This window comes from Chrysemys picta, chromosome 3 (assembly GCF_011386835.1).
Source record: "Chrysemys picta bellii isolate R12L10 chromosome 3, ASM1138683v2, whole genome shotgun sequence".
In the NCBI taxonomy this organism is placed as follows: domain Eukaryota; kingdom Metazoa; phylum Chordata; order Testudines; family Emydidae; genus Chrysemys; species Chrysemys picta.
Window position 1 is genome coordinate 132,231,746 of NC_088793.1, and position 17,339 is coordinate 132,249,084.

Consider the following 17,339-nt stretch of genomic DNA (forward strand, 5'->3'; position numbering starts at 1 on the left):
AGGTCACAGATAGTAGGTGTGAGATATGCTTCATAGTGAGGAATCAGTCAGCTTTATGGAAAGCTGCTTCCTGTGCTCCTTTCCAGAAGTTGGAGAAAGTGAAGCCGTACCTGCTCTTTCAGCCTTAGTGCTGCTGGATTTCACCCCAAGAAGCAGATTAAGGAAGAACCTTTGGATCCTTAGGATCTGATGCTCAAAGTAAAAGGGGCCTTTCACTTTGGAAGAAGAGGTACAAAGACAAGAGCCCATTGGGTATGTGAGTGGGAAAGTCTTTCTCGGGGAAGCCCAAATTTTTGGTGGCTCTGGGCCCCATTTTGCTTTAATACGCACTTCTAAGAAGCCTAATAAGCAGCCATGAGAGAAATAGCACTATAATGCAGCTGCATTGGGTGTCTGAAACCCTACATTTCCCACATGGAAGCATTATGCTGCTGGCATTATGAAGGGGAAGTTTACAGTAAAAAAAAAAGTAGATCAGGCTGGAGAGATGGGGAGGAAAATGAGAGTTCTCCAATGGCAGAATAAGCAGGCACCTGTGAAGAGGTAAAAGATGCCAGGAGGCATAGGTGATGGGATTCATTGGAAGTGTGAGTATGCCCTTGTTGTTTTAAAGCAATTTAATGTAAGATGCAGAATGATTACATAGCAATTACAGCAACGAATTCTGAAAGCCCCTTTATGTATAAGCATGCCCAGGTTTTCTGACCATCTGTATGCACACAATGCTCTAGACTGAAACACCCACTATAATAAAGAAAGTTATATTCTCCCTCCTCTTTACTCGATTTGAGTATTATTTTTCCCTACCATTACACCCACACTGCCTCAGTGCTCCATATAATAATGTGTACACAAACATACTGCTTCTCAAGCTATCACATCAGTAGTAGTAGCACCATCTGTACAGTAGAGAATTGGAGGAGAGCTACTCCGGGAGGCTTTCTAAATTTATAGAAAAAGGCAACACTGCTGAAGATTTCCACTAAAATAAAATTTGAACTGTAAGAAGATTTGACTACAGTAAACCAGGCTGGAGGGATGGGGAGGAAAATGAGAACTCCTGCTTCTTATTTACACGGTTAATCATTCATTATGGATCATTTTTTTCAGTTATAAGAATCATGGCTGTTTTTTTAAGCCGTGTGAAATATTGTTTAATTTGAACTATATAAAACCTTCACCACTTCTCAAGCCTCATGCTCCTGTAGATGAGCTATTAGTGAGCCCCGATACAAACAATAACCTACATGCAAAAGTTTGTAAATTTGAGGTATTTTGGGGGTATCAATAACAGAGACCATGCGTTTCACACCTGGGTGCCCAAGTGCCTAAATCTGGATTCAAGAGCCTAAATACAAGGGACCTGATTTTCAAAGGTGCTAAGCACTTGCAGCTGCCACATAAGAAAATACACAGTCAAGGCACCCAGATAACTGTAACTTTGTCCTTATAGCCATGTAGCCTCCAATTTTCCCTCCTTTGTTCCTCTTGCACTTTCTACAATCACTATTATCTTAAGTAAAAAGTGATGTTTGTAAATTTATTAATCTTATATTTATTCTCCGTGAATATGCTTTCCAAAAGGGTGAAGAAAAATACTAGATAGGTTTTAGTCCTCCAGTTCTGTATATTCCATTATAATTATATGATGTATAATTCTGAACTCGTGTCAAATACTATGGTTATAATCCCAATTGCATCATATTTAAGGTGGTATCTTCTCAGAACATCTCTCAAAAACATCTCTCACTAGCACAAGAATGTTTCTCTCCAAACATTTGTACATACCCACTGTTTCAACAGATAGTAGTAAATTTCCACCGATGATCATACTGATGGGATCTTAAGTATTTTCTAGTTACAAGTAAAGGAAAAAAAAGTAATCAAAAGATAGCCTTTCCAGCTCAAAAGGCGCTCTTCTGACCCCATTAGCTGGGTGACCGGAGAATATTTTAAAAAAGAGAGACTTCTGTACACAGCAAATTCCCTGTCTCATTCCAAGACAAGCTTCACAAACTGTTACCATTGAGGTTAAATCTTGGTTGTCCATTAGAGCTGCAATTGGCTGCCTCTTAAGGATGAGTGCTAAGAGGATCATTGGGAAAATTGTCTGCAAAACGGTGTCTATATAATTGTTAAATTCTTATAGTCACAAAAAAGAAGAGAAGTGAGACTTTTCTATTCTTCACATATTTGGTGTTGTGTTCTTGATTATGAACCTATGTCTTCTTTCTCCAGAGAGACAAAATGGGTGAATTAATATATTTTATTGGACCAATTTCTGTTGGTGAGAGAGACAGGTTTTTGAGCTTACAGAGACTCTTCTTCAGGTCTTCTTTCCCCACTCAAATGACTTTTCACGGCAAGGCTTTTCCTTTTTGTTTGCCTTATTTTCTTATTTGTTTTTCTTGTTTGAATTTTTGGCCTTTATGTTTGTGTTCTTGCCTGGCCCCCGTATGTGTTCTTGTGTGTTCTTTCTCTGATGCCTCCCTTCTGTCTTTACCCTACTCTATTTTCTTAGAATGATTCAATGAACTGGAGCTGTAATGCATCTAACTCGTCAGGGAAGTATTGAGCACCAAATCTTGGATGCATTCCCAATTCATTTCCACGCATATGGCACCTATTCAATTAGCCTTAATTTATTTTATTGGCTGCCACAGGCAAAATTTGAGAAAAAATATGTTACCAGTTAAAGGGATACTGTCAAATATTTAAAATATAACTGATTTTTTTTTTTGGTACTCTCCATTGGTTGTAAAAACTCTCTTAGAAGCTTCAAAGCCACTTATTTTTATACCAGTTTTATCCACTTGGCAAATATTCCTATTCTCCCCCAACCAGACCTTTCCATACCTTATGAAGCACAAACTAATATATTTCTTATTCTTTGTTAACTTTTTTTGCCATATCTGCACTGATACTTTCATACTGGTACATGTGCATCTTAAGGACGGGGTGTTTCTTACCAAATATTTTTACAGACCCACTGTTCCAGATTTTTACCAAAGATCATAACTGATGGGAGCATAAATGTTTTCTAGTTAAAGGAATAAAAGTAATCAAAGAGGAAAACCATTTTCTGTCTTAAAAAAAAAATACACTAATGTTCCTGCCTTTGCGTCACTGTCAGTCAAGGAGTCACTACCAAATTATGATCACAGTGCTCCATCCTGCCCAGTGCTTGAATTAAGGGGGAAAACATTAGGCAGAGGGGGAACCCTGGTACTTTGCAGCTATTCCCTTTTTGGGCTCGATTAATGTGCACAGTCCCCAACAGCACTAGCAGTTGGTAAAGTTCGTAAGTAGTCTCTGACTGCATGGGCAATTAAATGGCAAAAAACTTCATTAATGCAAAGTTCAGGTTGCCCAGTGATAGCGCATGCCTTTCCAGAATGTTGAGTTCAGCAAAATTCAAACATATGAAAACCAGGAAATACAGAGTTAAGGTAAATGCCCACATAACCTTAACTCTGCCCCCCTGAAGCTGGCAATTATCTGCATTCTCTCCAGAGGCTTTCACTGTGTTAGATGCAGCTGTACTGAAAGTTGGAGGAATAAATTGGAGCAGCTTGGAAGAGCTGTGCTTATGAGATATGTGGATTAGTTTGATGGGCATGCTAGAGCTGTGCTTGTGTTATGAACAGATCTGTGTCTGAGTCCCACTATGTGTGGTATCAAAGGAAAGCAGTATGTACATACCTGGAGGTTTACAGATTCATAGATTCCAAAACCAGACGGGAACCATGATCATCTAGTCTGACCTTATGTATAGCACAGGCCAGAGAACTTCCCCAAAAATATCTTTTAGAAAAACATCCAATAATGATTTAAATATGGTCAGTGATGGAGAATCCACCACGATCCTTAGTATACTGTTTCATTGATTAATTACTCTCACTGTTTAAAATGTATGCTTTATTTGTCATCTGAATTGTCTAGCTTCAACTTCCAGCCATTGGATTGTGTTACAGCTTTCTCTGCTAGTCTGAAGAGCTCATTATTAAATATTTGGATGTAGATACTTATAGACTGTAATCAAGTCACCCCTTAACCTTCTCTTTATTAAGCTAAACAGATTGAGCTCATTGACTACATCATTATAAGCCATGTTTTCTAATCTTTTAATCATTTTTGGGGCTCTTCTCTGAACCCTCTCTACTTTATCAACATCTTTCCTAAATTGTGGACACCAGAACTGGACACAATATTCCAGCAGCGGTCGCACCAGTACCAAATACAGAGTAAAATAACCTCTCTACTCCTTCTCAAGCTTCCCCTGTGTATGCATCCAAAGATGTCCCCAGTCCTTTTGGCTACTTCATCACACTGAGAGCACATGTTCAGTTGATTATCCACGCTCAAGTCATTTTCAGTCACTGCTTCCCAGGATAGAATCCCCCTTCCCATTGTGTACATATGGCCTACATTCTTTGTTCTTAGACATATATGTTTACATTTAGCCATATTAAAACCACATTGTTTGCTTGCGCCCTGTTTACCAAGCGATCCAGATTGCTCTGAATCAGTGACCCGTCTTCTTCATTATTTATCACTCCCCCGATATTTTTGTCATCTGCAAACTTTATTAGTGATGATTTTATGATTTCTTCCAGCTCATTAATAAAAGTTAAATAGTGTAAGGCCAAGAACTGAAGCCTGCAGGGTCCTATTAGAAACAGACCTGCTTGTTGATGAGTCCCTGTTTACATTTACATTTTGAGAGCTATCAGTCAGTCAGCTTTTGATCCATTTAATGTGTGCCATGTTAATTTTACATCATTTTTGTTTTTTAATCAAAATGTCATGCAGTACTAAGCCAAAGGCCTTACAGAAACCTAAGTATATTACATCAACCCTATTACCAGTCTGCATCATTTCAGTACAGAACTGTGTAGGTCAGTGGTGGGCAACCTGCGGCCCATCAGGGTAATCCGCTGGCGGGCCGCAAGACAGTTTGTTTACATTTGCACGGCTGCCCGCAGCTCCCAGTGGCCGGGTTCGCCGTTCCTGGCCAACAGGAGCTGCGGGAAGCGTCGTGGGCTGCAGGAACATGTAGGTTGAGTCCTCAGCAGGGCACTGGCGTCTTCTTGCCATGGCTATTATCAGTAGTGAGGTGGGGTATGAGAGCAAACTGTGGATTTAATGATGGGTAGCAAAAAGTATAGGTTAAGGTGCTATGTTCTGTATGCAAGTGTGAAGGGGTTGTGAAAGGGTATGAACTGGTGGTTAAATTTTACAAATGGGGTATTCTGTTGGAGTAGTAGGCTCAGTGTTGAGTATAGGGTAAGTGCAGGTAGCACCTGTCCATTACAGCAAAAAGGCAGAGTGGGAGAATCCATGTTATGGGCCTGTGGAGCATTCCTCTAAGAGGGCAGAGTTAAGGTTGCAGGGACGTTAACCTTAACTCTATTTCCTGGTTTTCAAAGGGCATTAGCTATTATCGGGCAACCTTAACTCTGCGGAAGATTTTTGCCATTTAAATTTCCTAGTTTTTTTTTAAACAGAAAGAGAAATGTTTGTTGGAAGGTGTTAGTGGTCATTTAGGCAGTTGTAGTTCTCACCTAGGTTTGCAGTTGATATGCTACTGTAGCGATTTTTATAGATCTCTATCATATTCCCCTTAGTTGTCTCTTTTCTCAGGTGAACAACCCTAATCTTTTTAGGCTCTCCTTGTATGGAAGCTGTTCTTTACCCTTGATCATTTTTGTTGCCCTTCTCTGAACCCTTTCCAGTTCCCCTATTTCCTTCTTGAGATGGGGGCAACCAGAACTGGATACAGTATTCAAGGCATGGGTGCACCTTTTGAATATTCTGCTGTACTCTCATTAGATTTCTTCAAAATAAAAAAGCAGCTACATAAAAAAACACTTGACAGAGGCAGATTTTTCCCAAATGTTTACAGTTCATTCTCAGATTTCTGCTCAGAGTGGGTTTCAGACTCAAAGTTGCAAGCTAAGACAGGTGTTAAGTGGCCCATTCGTCTCAATTAGATGTTGTCAGAGGAAAGAGAATACCCCATGGAAGTGAATACAGCTGGAAACAATAGCTCTGAGATGCGTGAACTGCCCCATTCATGTCAGTGGATGTTCCCTTCCCTACTCCCTAGTGCTGGAGAGTTTCTGATGTGTGTCAAACATACTCCTCACCCCAGTCTCAGCTCCTCACCCCAGTCTCAGCAGAATGTTCTTCTTGGTGCATGCTCAGATCATGGCTGTTGTAAGCTCCCCAAGCAGAGGACAGGGATTTCCCATGGGTGGCAGGTAGGGGGCCTCAGATCCTCCCAAAATCTGGCTTACATGAGGGGAGAAGGGAGGGTGAGTCCACTTCCTGCAGATAGACATGGGCCCCCCAGATCCTGGCACATGTATGGGGGACAGTGAGAGGGGCTCAGACACCCCCATATCCCAGCTCATATGAGGGGGGCAGATAGAGAGTCTCAGAACCCACTAGGAGGGCAAGACCCCTCCCAGATCTGGGCACACACACACGAGGGGAGAATGTGTGGCTGACCAGTGCCCATGTCCCTATGCTCCCCTACTCCCCCACCATTCCCGCACCATATTACTTTCCCACAGTCCCACCCCTCCACTCCTCCTAGCCCCCACACCTACTTCACCTAAGCCCCAAGCTTCTCTCCCTTCCCCTACCATCCATCCCCATTTTTCTAGGCTTGCTGTAGCCCCAAATCCCTCTTTCCCTATTCTCCCACATTCCTACACCTCCCCAATTAACCTTCACCTCCAAGGAAGCATTGACTTGTCTAATTGTTCCCCCAAACACTTTGGGGGATGCACTAGATCTGGGATACACTGACAGAGTTGGGGTGCACAGGGTTGGGGCACACTGGCAGGTGTCAACACCTCCCTCACCTGTGCCCCAAACTTTCTCTCTAGCTCTACCACCCATCCCCACTTATCCGCTTCTGCATTACCCCCTCTCCTCTTGCTGCAGACTCAAACTCCTCTCCCCATATTCCAATATCAGGGGGTAGCCGTGTTAGTCTGTATCTACAAAAACAACAAGGAGTCTGGTGGCACCTTAAAGACTAACAGATTTATTTGGGCATAAGCTTCCGTGGGTAAAAACCTCACTTCTCCATATTCCAATAGTCCGTCACACCCTAATACTCCTCCCCTCCCAGGAAGCATTCACATGTCTCATTTCTGCCCCCAAAAATACTTTGATTACTTTCCCCCATGCCATGACTCACAAATTGCAGCCACCTCCAGCCACTCAGTCTAAAACTCCTTTTGTGTTAGGTGGGGCCTTGCCATTAATTTATTCTTAGTTATGATAATTGAAGGGTGAGTTCACAGCCATCAATTTCAATGAGGTCTGTGACTCATCCAGTCATACATCTCTCTCAATTTAACAGTACAAGGCAACAAAAGGAAATCCTTTTGGGAGGATGAGGATCTGTAACTCAGGAACCCCACAAATGATTTCAAATTTGGATCACTAATGCTATCCTACGTCCCCAAGAGGCACATCAAATTTCAAAGGAATCCAAGTAACCACTCAGATTTTAGAGCCCTTACAAGAGCCAAGCTTTAAAAGAATAAAAATGACGGGAATGGAAACCCTCTAGTTTTCTGTACTGGCACATGCACTGTGTAAAAATCTACATTTTAAAAAATACAGTTCTCAGTTTAGGTCCACCAAAGACTTAGTGGGTGCCAGGTGTAAAACTTAACAGACATTTTTGACTAGCATCACATCAAGAGTTTGATTTTTAGCTCTGTGCATAAAACACCCACCTAGAAACTTTTTTGAAAAATGATTGAATCATAGAATATCAGGGCTGGAAGGGACCTCAGGAGGTCAACCCCCTGCTCAAAGCAGGACCAATCCCCATACAGATTTTTGTCCCAGATCCCTAAATGGCCCCCTCAAGGATTGAACTCACAACCCTGGGTTTAGCAGTCCAATGCCCAAACCACTGAGCTATCCCTCCCCCCATTGTTTTGGGGGTGCCTTATATCTCTGGAACCCCTGGCTCAAATTACTCCAAATTTGGGTCATTAACCCTACCCTATACCCTTTTGAGGCCCACCAAATTTCAAAGGAATCTGACTAATCATGTCAATTTTAATGGACTTAGAAAGGTTGATCTTCAAACCGATGTGACGCAACCTTAGCTATTGTGGCGCTGCTGCACTAATATAATTTGTGGCTGCTCCCTGCTGGTGCTGAGCAGTTGTGCACACACTCTGACTAGACTGGGAATGTGATGGCTGTCCCTGCCTTAGTAGATATGAGGGGCACATTTCTAGACTGGCATGAAAATTTACAGATGCTCCCAACAGGCATTGGGTTATTATGCGAGCAACCAGCAGGATTTGAATGTGCTAATGCTCCCTTGGCTCAGGCAGTCTTGTTGTGCATGTTCCCAGCTGGGTGTGCAGTTTGCAGGAGTTCCACACACAGAGGGCTACTAAGAACAGATCTAGAGTTTCCAGAGTACAATAGTTACATCCCCAGCAATATGATCCAATGCCCTTTGAAGCCAATGGAAAGACTGCCATTGGTTTCAGCAGGCTTTAGAACAGGCCTATATGACCACTTTGTATTAAATGCAGTATGCTGAAAATTCAAATTGCAAATACTTTGTTCATTTACCTCTCCTTGTTTTATTTTATAAATCCTCCCTCTTAAAAAAGTCTTTTTTCTTTCACAGGCTTTTGAAAATTTGTCCATGTTGTTCAGTTGTAAATTAACTGTAGCCATTTAAAAAAAAGATTAGAAGGTTACTGCAGCCAACTCAAAGTAAACTTCTAATAAGTGCACCATGGTAATCAAAAAAGCAAACAAATGTTAATTGTACAGAGAGTGGGAAAAGAAATAATACCGAGACTATTATAATGTCATGATATTATTCCACGGTACTCCCTGCCTGACCTGGAATAATGTGCCAGCTTCTGGCTACCCACTCTCATAGAGATACTGCAGAAACAGAGCGGCTCCAGAGAGGCTTCAGAATGAGGAGAGACCGAAAAAATTGGGACTGTTTATTAGTACTTTAGAGTGGAGCTTAACAGGAGGTACATGAAAAATAAATACAAACTACAGTAGAACCTCAGAGATATGAACTAACTGGTCAACCACACATCTCATTTGGAACCAGAAGTACACAATCAGGCAGCAACAGAGACAAAATAATAATAATAAATAATAAAATAATAATAATAATAACTAAATAAAAGCAAATACAATACTGTACTTTGTTAAATGTAAACTACTAAAGAAATAAAGGGAAACTGTTTCTCTGATTGTTTCATTGAAATTAAGAGGTCTTAAAAGCAGCATTTTTCTTCTTCATAGTAACATTTCAAAGCTGTATTAAGTCAACGTTCACTTGTAAACTCTTGAAAGAACAACCATAATGTTTTGTTCAGGGTTACGAACAACTTCCATTCCCAAGGTGTTCATAACTCTGAGGTTCTACTGTAATGAATAGTATTAAAAAGCTAGATCTAGGGCTCCAATTTATCTTCTCTCACAATACAAGCACAAGGACATTCAGTGAAACTGCAAGGCAGCAAATGTAAATCCAATAAAAGGAATTTTTTTTAACTCAATGCAATTAACTGTGGAACTCACTGCCACAATTGATCTTTGAGGCCAAGAGCCTAGTAGGAATAAAAAAATGTCTGAGTAATGAGAACACCCAGAGTTATATTAGACAGAATATAACACAACTTTAGTAGGGATATGCTTGAGGGCATAAAGCAACCTCTAATTCATGAGGATTATGGGCAGATTATTCCATAAATGTCCATCACAGAGTTTCTTGCCTTTTCTCTAAAGTATCAAGACCAATGTCAGTCAGAGACTACTGAACTAGACAGTATCTGCTATGATATTTCCTGAGTAAACCTCACTATTGTCAGGGTCTAAGAACAAGAGGAGGAATGTCAGATACAGAGGACTAAAGAACAAAGCAATAGAAGCCTTTTTGACATCATCTTGCATTTTAAACATATCTGAAAGGAAAAATATAAATAGTTTGCCACGTGTAACTTGCAAACAAGAATTATGGTTAGAGGTGGTGGGGGGAGGGGAGTTTGTCCTAGTCCAGAGGCCATGACAATGGGAGAGGAGAGGTAGGCAGGCTTATTGACAAGCAGGAGGAACTATGAAGTATCATGATATGTGCTTTTGGAGGGGGAGGCATGATTATTTTAGATGTAGGGAAGGAGCTGAATGGGCACATCTTACTTTTTAGCTCCCCCTGCCCAACGCATGCATGATATAGGTAAGTTCTAATATGGCCACACTGGCAAATGCTTCTCCTCTGAAGTTTCTCTGTACTCCACTAGAAAAAGGAAAGGTTGACTTCAGTACATATGTAGTGCAGGGCTTCTTATCCCTCCTTTCCCAGGAACATTAACATTTCAAGGTGGCTATTTTTCAGACCACGGTGACTGGAAAAATAAACACTGTGATACACTTGAAAAGCTGGAGAAAAAGAAGACTTGTTACAAGATTCTCAGTATAGCAAGGAGGCTAGAAATACAGTTCTAAGATAACCGGCAATTTAATCATAACCTCTTTAGAGACACTTAACTCATTTAGTTACACCACACACCAATTCACTGGAGACCCCCCCAAAGCAAATGCAAGCTGTGCCATACTGAAATAGAAACTGAGACAGATGACTGAGAAAGAATAGAAACAGGAAGGAAGGGGAGAGAGAGACAAGAGAGAGGCTTGTAAATGAAATCCCAATATTCCTGGTGGCAGTTTGCTTGCTGGAATTCATCAGAGTTTTAGCAGCAAACATCTTTACCAGGTTGCTCTAAGTGGTCAAGCAGTGGTCGACCAACTGGGGAAGAAAAGTAAACTTACTGCACTATTCGGTCCATTCCTATATCCAAGATATAAAATAAGAGACCCGGAAGAGAGAAGGGGGACTTTAGAGCCGCAGCATGACAAAGTATGTTTTAAAACAAGAAAAAATGGAATGAAAGGGTAGTTTTTGAAGAGATAGTTGAAACTTTAAAGTGCCTATATATTAAATGAGATTTACTGCTATTTCCTTTTCACTCCCTCTGACATTTATGGTCTAATCATCTGAACAGCTGTGAAAATAAAGAGTAAAACAGGATTCTTTAAACTGGGAGTGGAACACATGCTAGGGACAGGACAGAGCTGGGTTTTGTATCAAGCCTCTTTAAAAAAAAAAAAAGAGAGAGAGAAAGCAGAAAATTTCTCAGAGTTTGACTCCCGTGGGGCAACTAACGATCAAGTAGTGAGACAACTTTGTGCTTTTGTGTATCCCTCGCCAAATGCAGTGCTGTCTACACATTTGCAAAGTTGTAAACAAAATAGTAGTGTGGCAATTTGCCCTTTCCCACCATTCTCCTATTTTTTTCTTGTTTACTTTGAAGGGTTTTTTTTAAACTAATTGATCTCTATGATGGACTGGAGTGATTATTAGATATTGTATAAGTGAGCACACATTTTTATTACAAGCAACTATCATATTCTGTTCCTGTACTACACACAATATGCTAAGTGCTGTGCAGACCCATAAGGGCACGCAAAAGCAACACCTAGTCCCTGCCCCGAAGAACGTGCCAATACTTTTAGGTTTTGCTTACTGGTACAGCTGATGGGAAAAAATGGGACATAGCTCCCTTAACACTTCTTTACCCAGTTACGTGCCTCCATCCCAATTTAAAAAACAAATTATTGGCCTAATTCCATGTCTCGCACTGCCAGCTCCCTACTCTGCTGCCCAAAGAAGTGGGAGGGTCTGTTGCCAAAGTCTAGACTTGAGGGATTAAGTTTTTCCTGTCTAAGCAGAAATGGAAGGATTAGAAGACACAGTGGAAATGCAGGACTTGGTATAAAGAAGCTACTGCATGTATCCAAAGGAGCAGGGTAAAGAGATAGCCAAACTGCACTCCACTGAAGAGTTGGAGAAGTTGCTTGCTACCCAGACTGGTTACCTTGAGACTCTCTTCCTTCTGGTCATCAGTTCTCTGTCATCATCCCCCTTCCATCCATCCTAATGCATCATCAACATACTAACAGTACTCAAAGCTTTACACATATGCACCTATGGCTCTCCCTTACAAAAACTACTGAACAAAATGATTCTTCCTCAACTAACTCCATATCTAGCTATGAAATGCCAATTCCTGCAAAATCTGCCTGTGTATCTACCCATTTACCTGTTAACCAATATTAGCTATCAATGTATGTAAACTTGGCCTAGACAAATTGGAGGATTGGGCCAAAAAGAAATCTGATGAGGTTCAACAAGGACAAGTGCAGAGTTTTGCACTTAGGAAGGAAGAATCCCATGCATCGCTACAGGCTGGGGACTGACTAGCTAAGCAGCAGTTCTGCAGAAAAGGACCTGGGGATACAGTGAACGAGAAGCTGGATATGAGTCAGCAGTGTGCCCTTATTGCCAAGAAGGTCAATGGCATATTGGGCTGTATTCATAGGAACATTGCCAGCAGATCGAGGGAAGTGATTATTCCCCTCTATTCGGCACTGGTGAGGTCACACCTGGAGTATTGCATCTAGTTTTGGTCCCCTCCACTACAGAAGGGATGTGGACAAATTGGAGAGAGTCCAGTGAGAGGGCAACGAAAATGATTAGGGGGCTGGGGCACATGACTTACGAGGAGAGGCTGAGGGAATTGGGCTTGTTTAGTCTGCAGTAGAGAAGAGTGAGGGGGGGATTTGATAGCAGCCTTCAACTACCTGCAGGGCTGGGGGGATTCCAAAGAGGATGGTCCTAGGCTGTTCTCGGTGGTGGCAGATGACAGAACAAGGAGCAATGGTCTCAAGTTGCAGTGGGGGAGGTCTAGGTTGGATATTAGGAAACACTATTTCACTAGGAGGGTGGTGAAGCACTGGAATGGGTTACCTAGGGAGGTGGTGGAATCTCCGTCCTTAGAGTCTTTTAAGGGCCCGGCTTGTCAAAGCCTTGGCTGGGATGATTTAGTTGGTATTGGTCCTGCTTTGAGCAGGGGATTGGACTAGATGACCTCCTGAGGTCTCTTCCAACCCTAATCTTCTATGATTCTATGATAGTTTGCATTCTTCTGCACACCCTAAGAAGGGATTTGGGAGGTGCTAGAACAATGTTCCAGTCCAATTCAACTTCCTGCGTCTTTTGTTCTAATATCCTCATAAGATTTTCTATCCCTTAATGCATCAAAATGCAATCCTTTGGATTTTTTAACTTTCTCTGCATTAGGCAGACCCATTCATGGAGCAATCCCTAGTATCTACTACAATAGATATTTTCCTACCAAGGAGCTTAAGAATGTAGATTAGTCTCACTGACTTCAATAGGACAGTTTGTGAGGAAGGACTGCTCATGTAAGTAATGTTTTGCAGGATCAGACCCTAAAGCAGTATTGGTTTGACACTTTCTGATTATCCTCATCCCAGTACTGTATACTACTCTACTTTTAATATAATATTGTGCCCAATTTTTATCTGAGAATGTTTCTTTAAGGCCCTCAGGAACTTCTAAATTCAAACTCTCACTCTGCTTAGAAAGCTCTACTATTCATGAAAACAATAAAAGATTGACGTGAAAGTGAAGAAAAGTAGAATCAGAACCAGAAGTGCTAATGACAAAATGAATATAGATGCATGTAAGGTGATTATATATAAGTTTTACAGGCTACCACATGTTCAGGCAAATGTTTATTTCACTTGGATGGCTATCAGAATCTTCTGCAAGACTGCTTTTTCATGTCCATATTAAAGAAAGGTGAAAAGGAAGCAAGGAACCATACCACATTTTCTAGTGCGTAACAAATTTGGCAAAAGAATATGGTCTTCAAAACATGAACAACTTTAAGAAGAAAGACAAAATCTTTAAAAAATTCGGAATGACAAACTTTGAGAAAGGTAGGGACCGATCCCAGGAGGCATAAACTGTCACAGTTCCATTGACTTCAGTGGAACTATGAGAATATACACCAGCTAAGGATCTGACCCTTTGAATACATAGCATTAGTATATGCTACATGTGGGGTGAATTAGTAAGCAAAGGAAGAACTACAGAAGGGCACTAAAAAATGCAGGATGCTTAAAAGAAAATATGTACTGCCATATGTGTGCCATTTGTGTAATGAGTAAAAATGACTTCATAGAGTATTGCTTTAGTCCATGAGTACTCCCAATGATTTCAGTTGGAATACTTATGGAGTAAGGTACTACTCAATGCAAGCAAAAGTGGCAGCATAGGTCTGAAAATTACTTAGGAAGACAGAGCCATTTGCTTGGGAATATAAAATGTCACTGAACAAGGATATGCAAAACACAAACACAAGGAGTAAGGGGGAAAATGAACTAGGGAGGCAAAAGTAATAACTAAGATGAAAACGGAAATTAATGACAAACAGAAACAAGTGTTTTAAATACATGAGAAAGAAAGTACTAGGCAAGCACTCAGTCCAATTATCAAAGGGTTAGACTGAAAATTTAATGACAGATGTTAATGTTGCTCAAAGCCAATCTTCCCCCCTCCTCTCCCCAGTTTTCATAAAGAACCTAAAGTTTGTGTGTATCTTCAAAACTAGAATATATTTATTGATTATTTATTTTGAATAAGAGAGAAAGGGCACTGGAATTAAATATTAAAAGGTCTACCCCAAGATTTTCAAATTGGGGAGCCGAATGTTAGGTGCCTAAATAAGTGGCTTGATTTTCAGAGATGACGAGCAGCTGCAGCTCCCACTGATTTTAAGGGGAGCTGGTAGGTGCTCAGTCTCTTTCACAATCAGTCTAATTATTCAGGCACCTAAACATGGATTTAGGTGCCTAACATCAGGCATCCAAGTTTAAACATTTTGGCCTTAACTCCTTTTAATGAAAAAAATCAAACTAAACCAAACCAAAACCACCCACTTCCACCTAGGAATAACCTGAAGATATCTTGATCTCTGACCGTTAGGACTGGCACGATGTGCCCCATGCATTCATGACTTCCATGTTTGATTCTGTAACTCATCTCTAGGAAAGAAGCCACATGCCCTCAAAAAACTCCAGCTGACATAAAATACAACAGTCCTTCTGTTTAGCAACACAGGACCCCATGAACTGATCGCCTCAGTTCTCCACTCCATGCACTTGCACTCTAGCTACCTGAGAGGTTCTCTCTCCTTCCACTTCTATCACCTCACATAAAAGCTACATTCCATTAGATTCTAGAGCAATTAAACTAAGGGATGCTTGTGAGAGCACGAGACAGAACTTTCACAAGAGTTGGACCCCCTCCCCTCCACAAAAGATAACAAAAAAACTAATGATTTGTGGAAATAAATACAAACCCTGTTTATTTGACTTCATAATATTCTTCATTTATTCATTTCTTCATGCCCATGCATTCATACCCATCCACTCACTCCCACAAACCAAAACCAACCTAACAGAAAAATCTACAGACTAATCACACTACTTCTCCTACAGGCTGGAAAGCAAGAAAAAGAGATAGTTATTTCTATATTTAAATACTTGGGAGCAGGGCCGGCTCCAGGCACCAGCTTCTCAAGCAGGTGCTTGGGGCAGCCGCTCCGGAGAGGGGCGGCACGTCCAGGTATTCGGCGGCAATTCGGCGGATGGTCCCTCACTCCGCCTGGGAATGAAGGACCTCCCGCCGAATTGCTGCCGCAGATCGCGATCGCGGCTTTTTTTTTTTTTTTTTTTTTTTGGCTGCTTGGGGCGGCCCTGCTTGGGAGGTGCTCAGATATCATACTGATGTGAGGCCATGTATGTGCAGCAGACGCACAAAGTGTGTTTCACTTCTTGTTGGTCTGGCCAACTCCTATTTTGGCTTACATTCTTCACTGCCTGTCCTAAACTACTGTGTTCAACAGCTGCAATATTTTACTCCAAAGCTGGCTGCATATAAAAGTGGATGAAAAAACTATATATAGTCTGTAAACTGCTTTGAGATCCTACTAGACAAAAAGGCACTAAAATAAAATGTACAGAGTCATTATTAAATAATTTCTATGTTCTTAAGTTCATTTTCTTGTCCAACTAGAAGACAGAAAACTACAGTCAAAACCAACCAAACATGATATCAATATCTATGAAAGATTACCTGTTAAAAATCATTGCATCAGACTCATCAGTTTGCCCATTCACATTTAGTGCTGAGAGCGCCCCACCATCTGCAAACTGGTAAAAATTTGCTAAAACTAGCTACTAAAAAAATAAAGGACACTTATGATTTCCATAGCTTTGTTGCTGTCTGTCTGTACAGTAAATGTGATATGACATATCGTATGTAAGAGACTGATAATTATTTAAGTACATTTTAATAAATAACTGAGAAAGTACAAAATATTAATACAGTAGGACCAAGACCTTAACAAAAAGGTTATTCTCATACCCTAGAGCAACATGTAGAATTATCTTTTAAAAACAAAAACGGCAGAAATGAAACTAGTAAGCACAAAACATTCCAAATAACAGGTGTACAAAACTTTAATGGTCTTACTTGTAGTTTTTCTCCCAGAACTTGACAGGTCTGGCATATGATGTGATAAAAATGACACTACCAAGAAATGGACTCAGTGGTGTAGAAAAGATCGAAGTGGCCAGAGTTTGAAAAAAAAGCATAGCAGAGTCTGAAAAGTTCAAGTTAAGGTAACATGAATGATTTCATCACACTTTTAAATCGTTCTTCAGACAGCTCCTAAGCTATTTTATTTTTATCATTTTTTCCAAGGTCGGGGGGGAAGCTCTGAAGTCATACACAACAGGACTAATTATTAAGATGAGGACAGTAGCTGTTCAAACTTAAATCGTTCTAATAATGAGGGCCACATGTTTAGGTGAACAAGTTGCAGGGCAGAATGGCTGGCAGCAAAGCCACCTCTCTCAGATTTCTGCCAGAGTTTCCCTGTTCCAGGGGTGGAGGTGGGGAGGTTCTCTACCAGCCTTCTCCAGCTGCTTTAATGCCATGTATATAACTGCCTTTGTGAACCAGAGGATCTGGCACAAAGATCTCTTATCCTTAATCACTTTGAGTGAAATCCTGAGCCCACTGAAGTCAATGGGAGTTTTGCAACTGGTATCAATGGGTCAAGAATTTAACCATGTTTTTCCCACCCCCAAGAGCATGGATATATCATCAAAACTGCTGGTTTGAAATGAGTCTTTCCAACAAGTGGAACTCACCCTAGCTTTCATCAGATATTTATGATCACATACTGATTGCCTAGTAAAAATCTTCTACATACACCTCTACCCCACTATAACGCGACCTGACACGGGTTCGCCTATAGCACGGTAGCAGCGGGGCTCCGGCGGCGCTTTAAAGGGGCTCTGGCTGCTGCGGGGAGCCCAGG

At 41.0% G+C, this 17,339-nt stretch overlaps 1 protein-coding gene across 4 annotated transcripts in view; it reads right to left on the bottom strand.

Annotated features, from left to right (window-relative positions):
• PCNX2 (pecanex 2) overlaps window positions 1-17,339 on the bottom strand; it is a 247,386-nt gene that overhangs the window by 61,355 nt on the left and 168,692 nt on the right. For all 4 annotated transcript variants that reach the window (XM_065589023.1, XM_065589022.1, XM_065589025.1 and 1 more), the window contains one exon: window positions 16,487-16,615. In XM_065589023.1, the coding sequence (XP_065445095.1) occupies window positions 16,487-16,615 (129 nt within the window). The remainder of the gene's footprint in view (window positions 1-16,486; window positions 16,616-17,339) is intronic.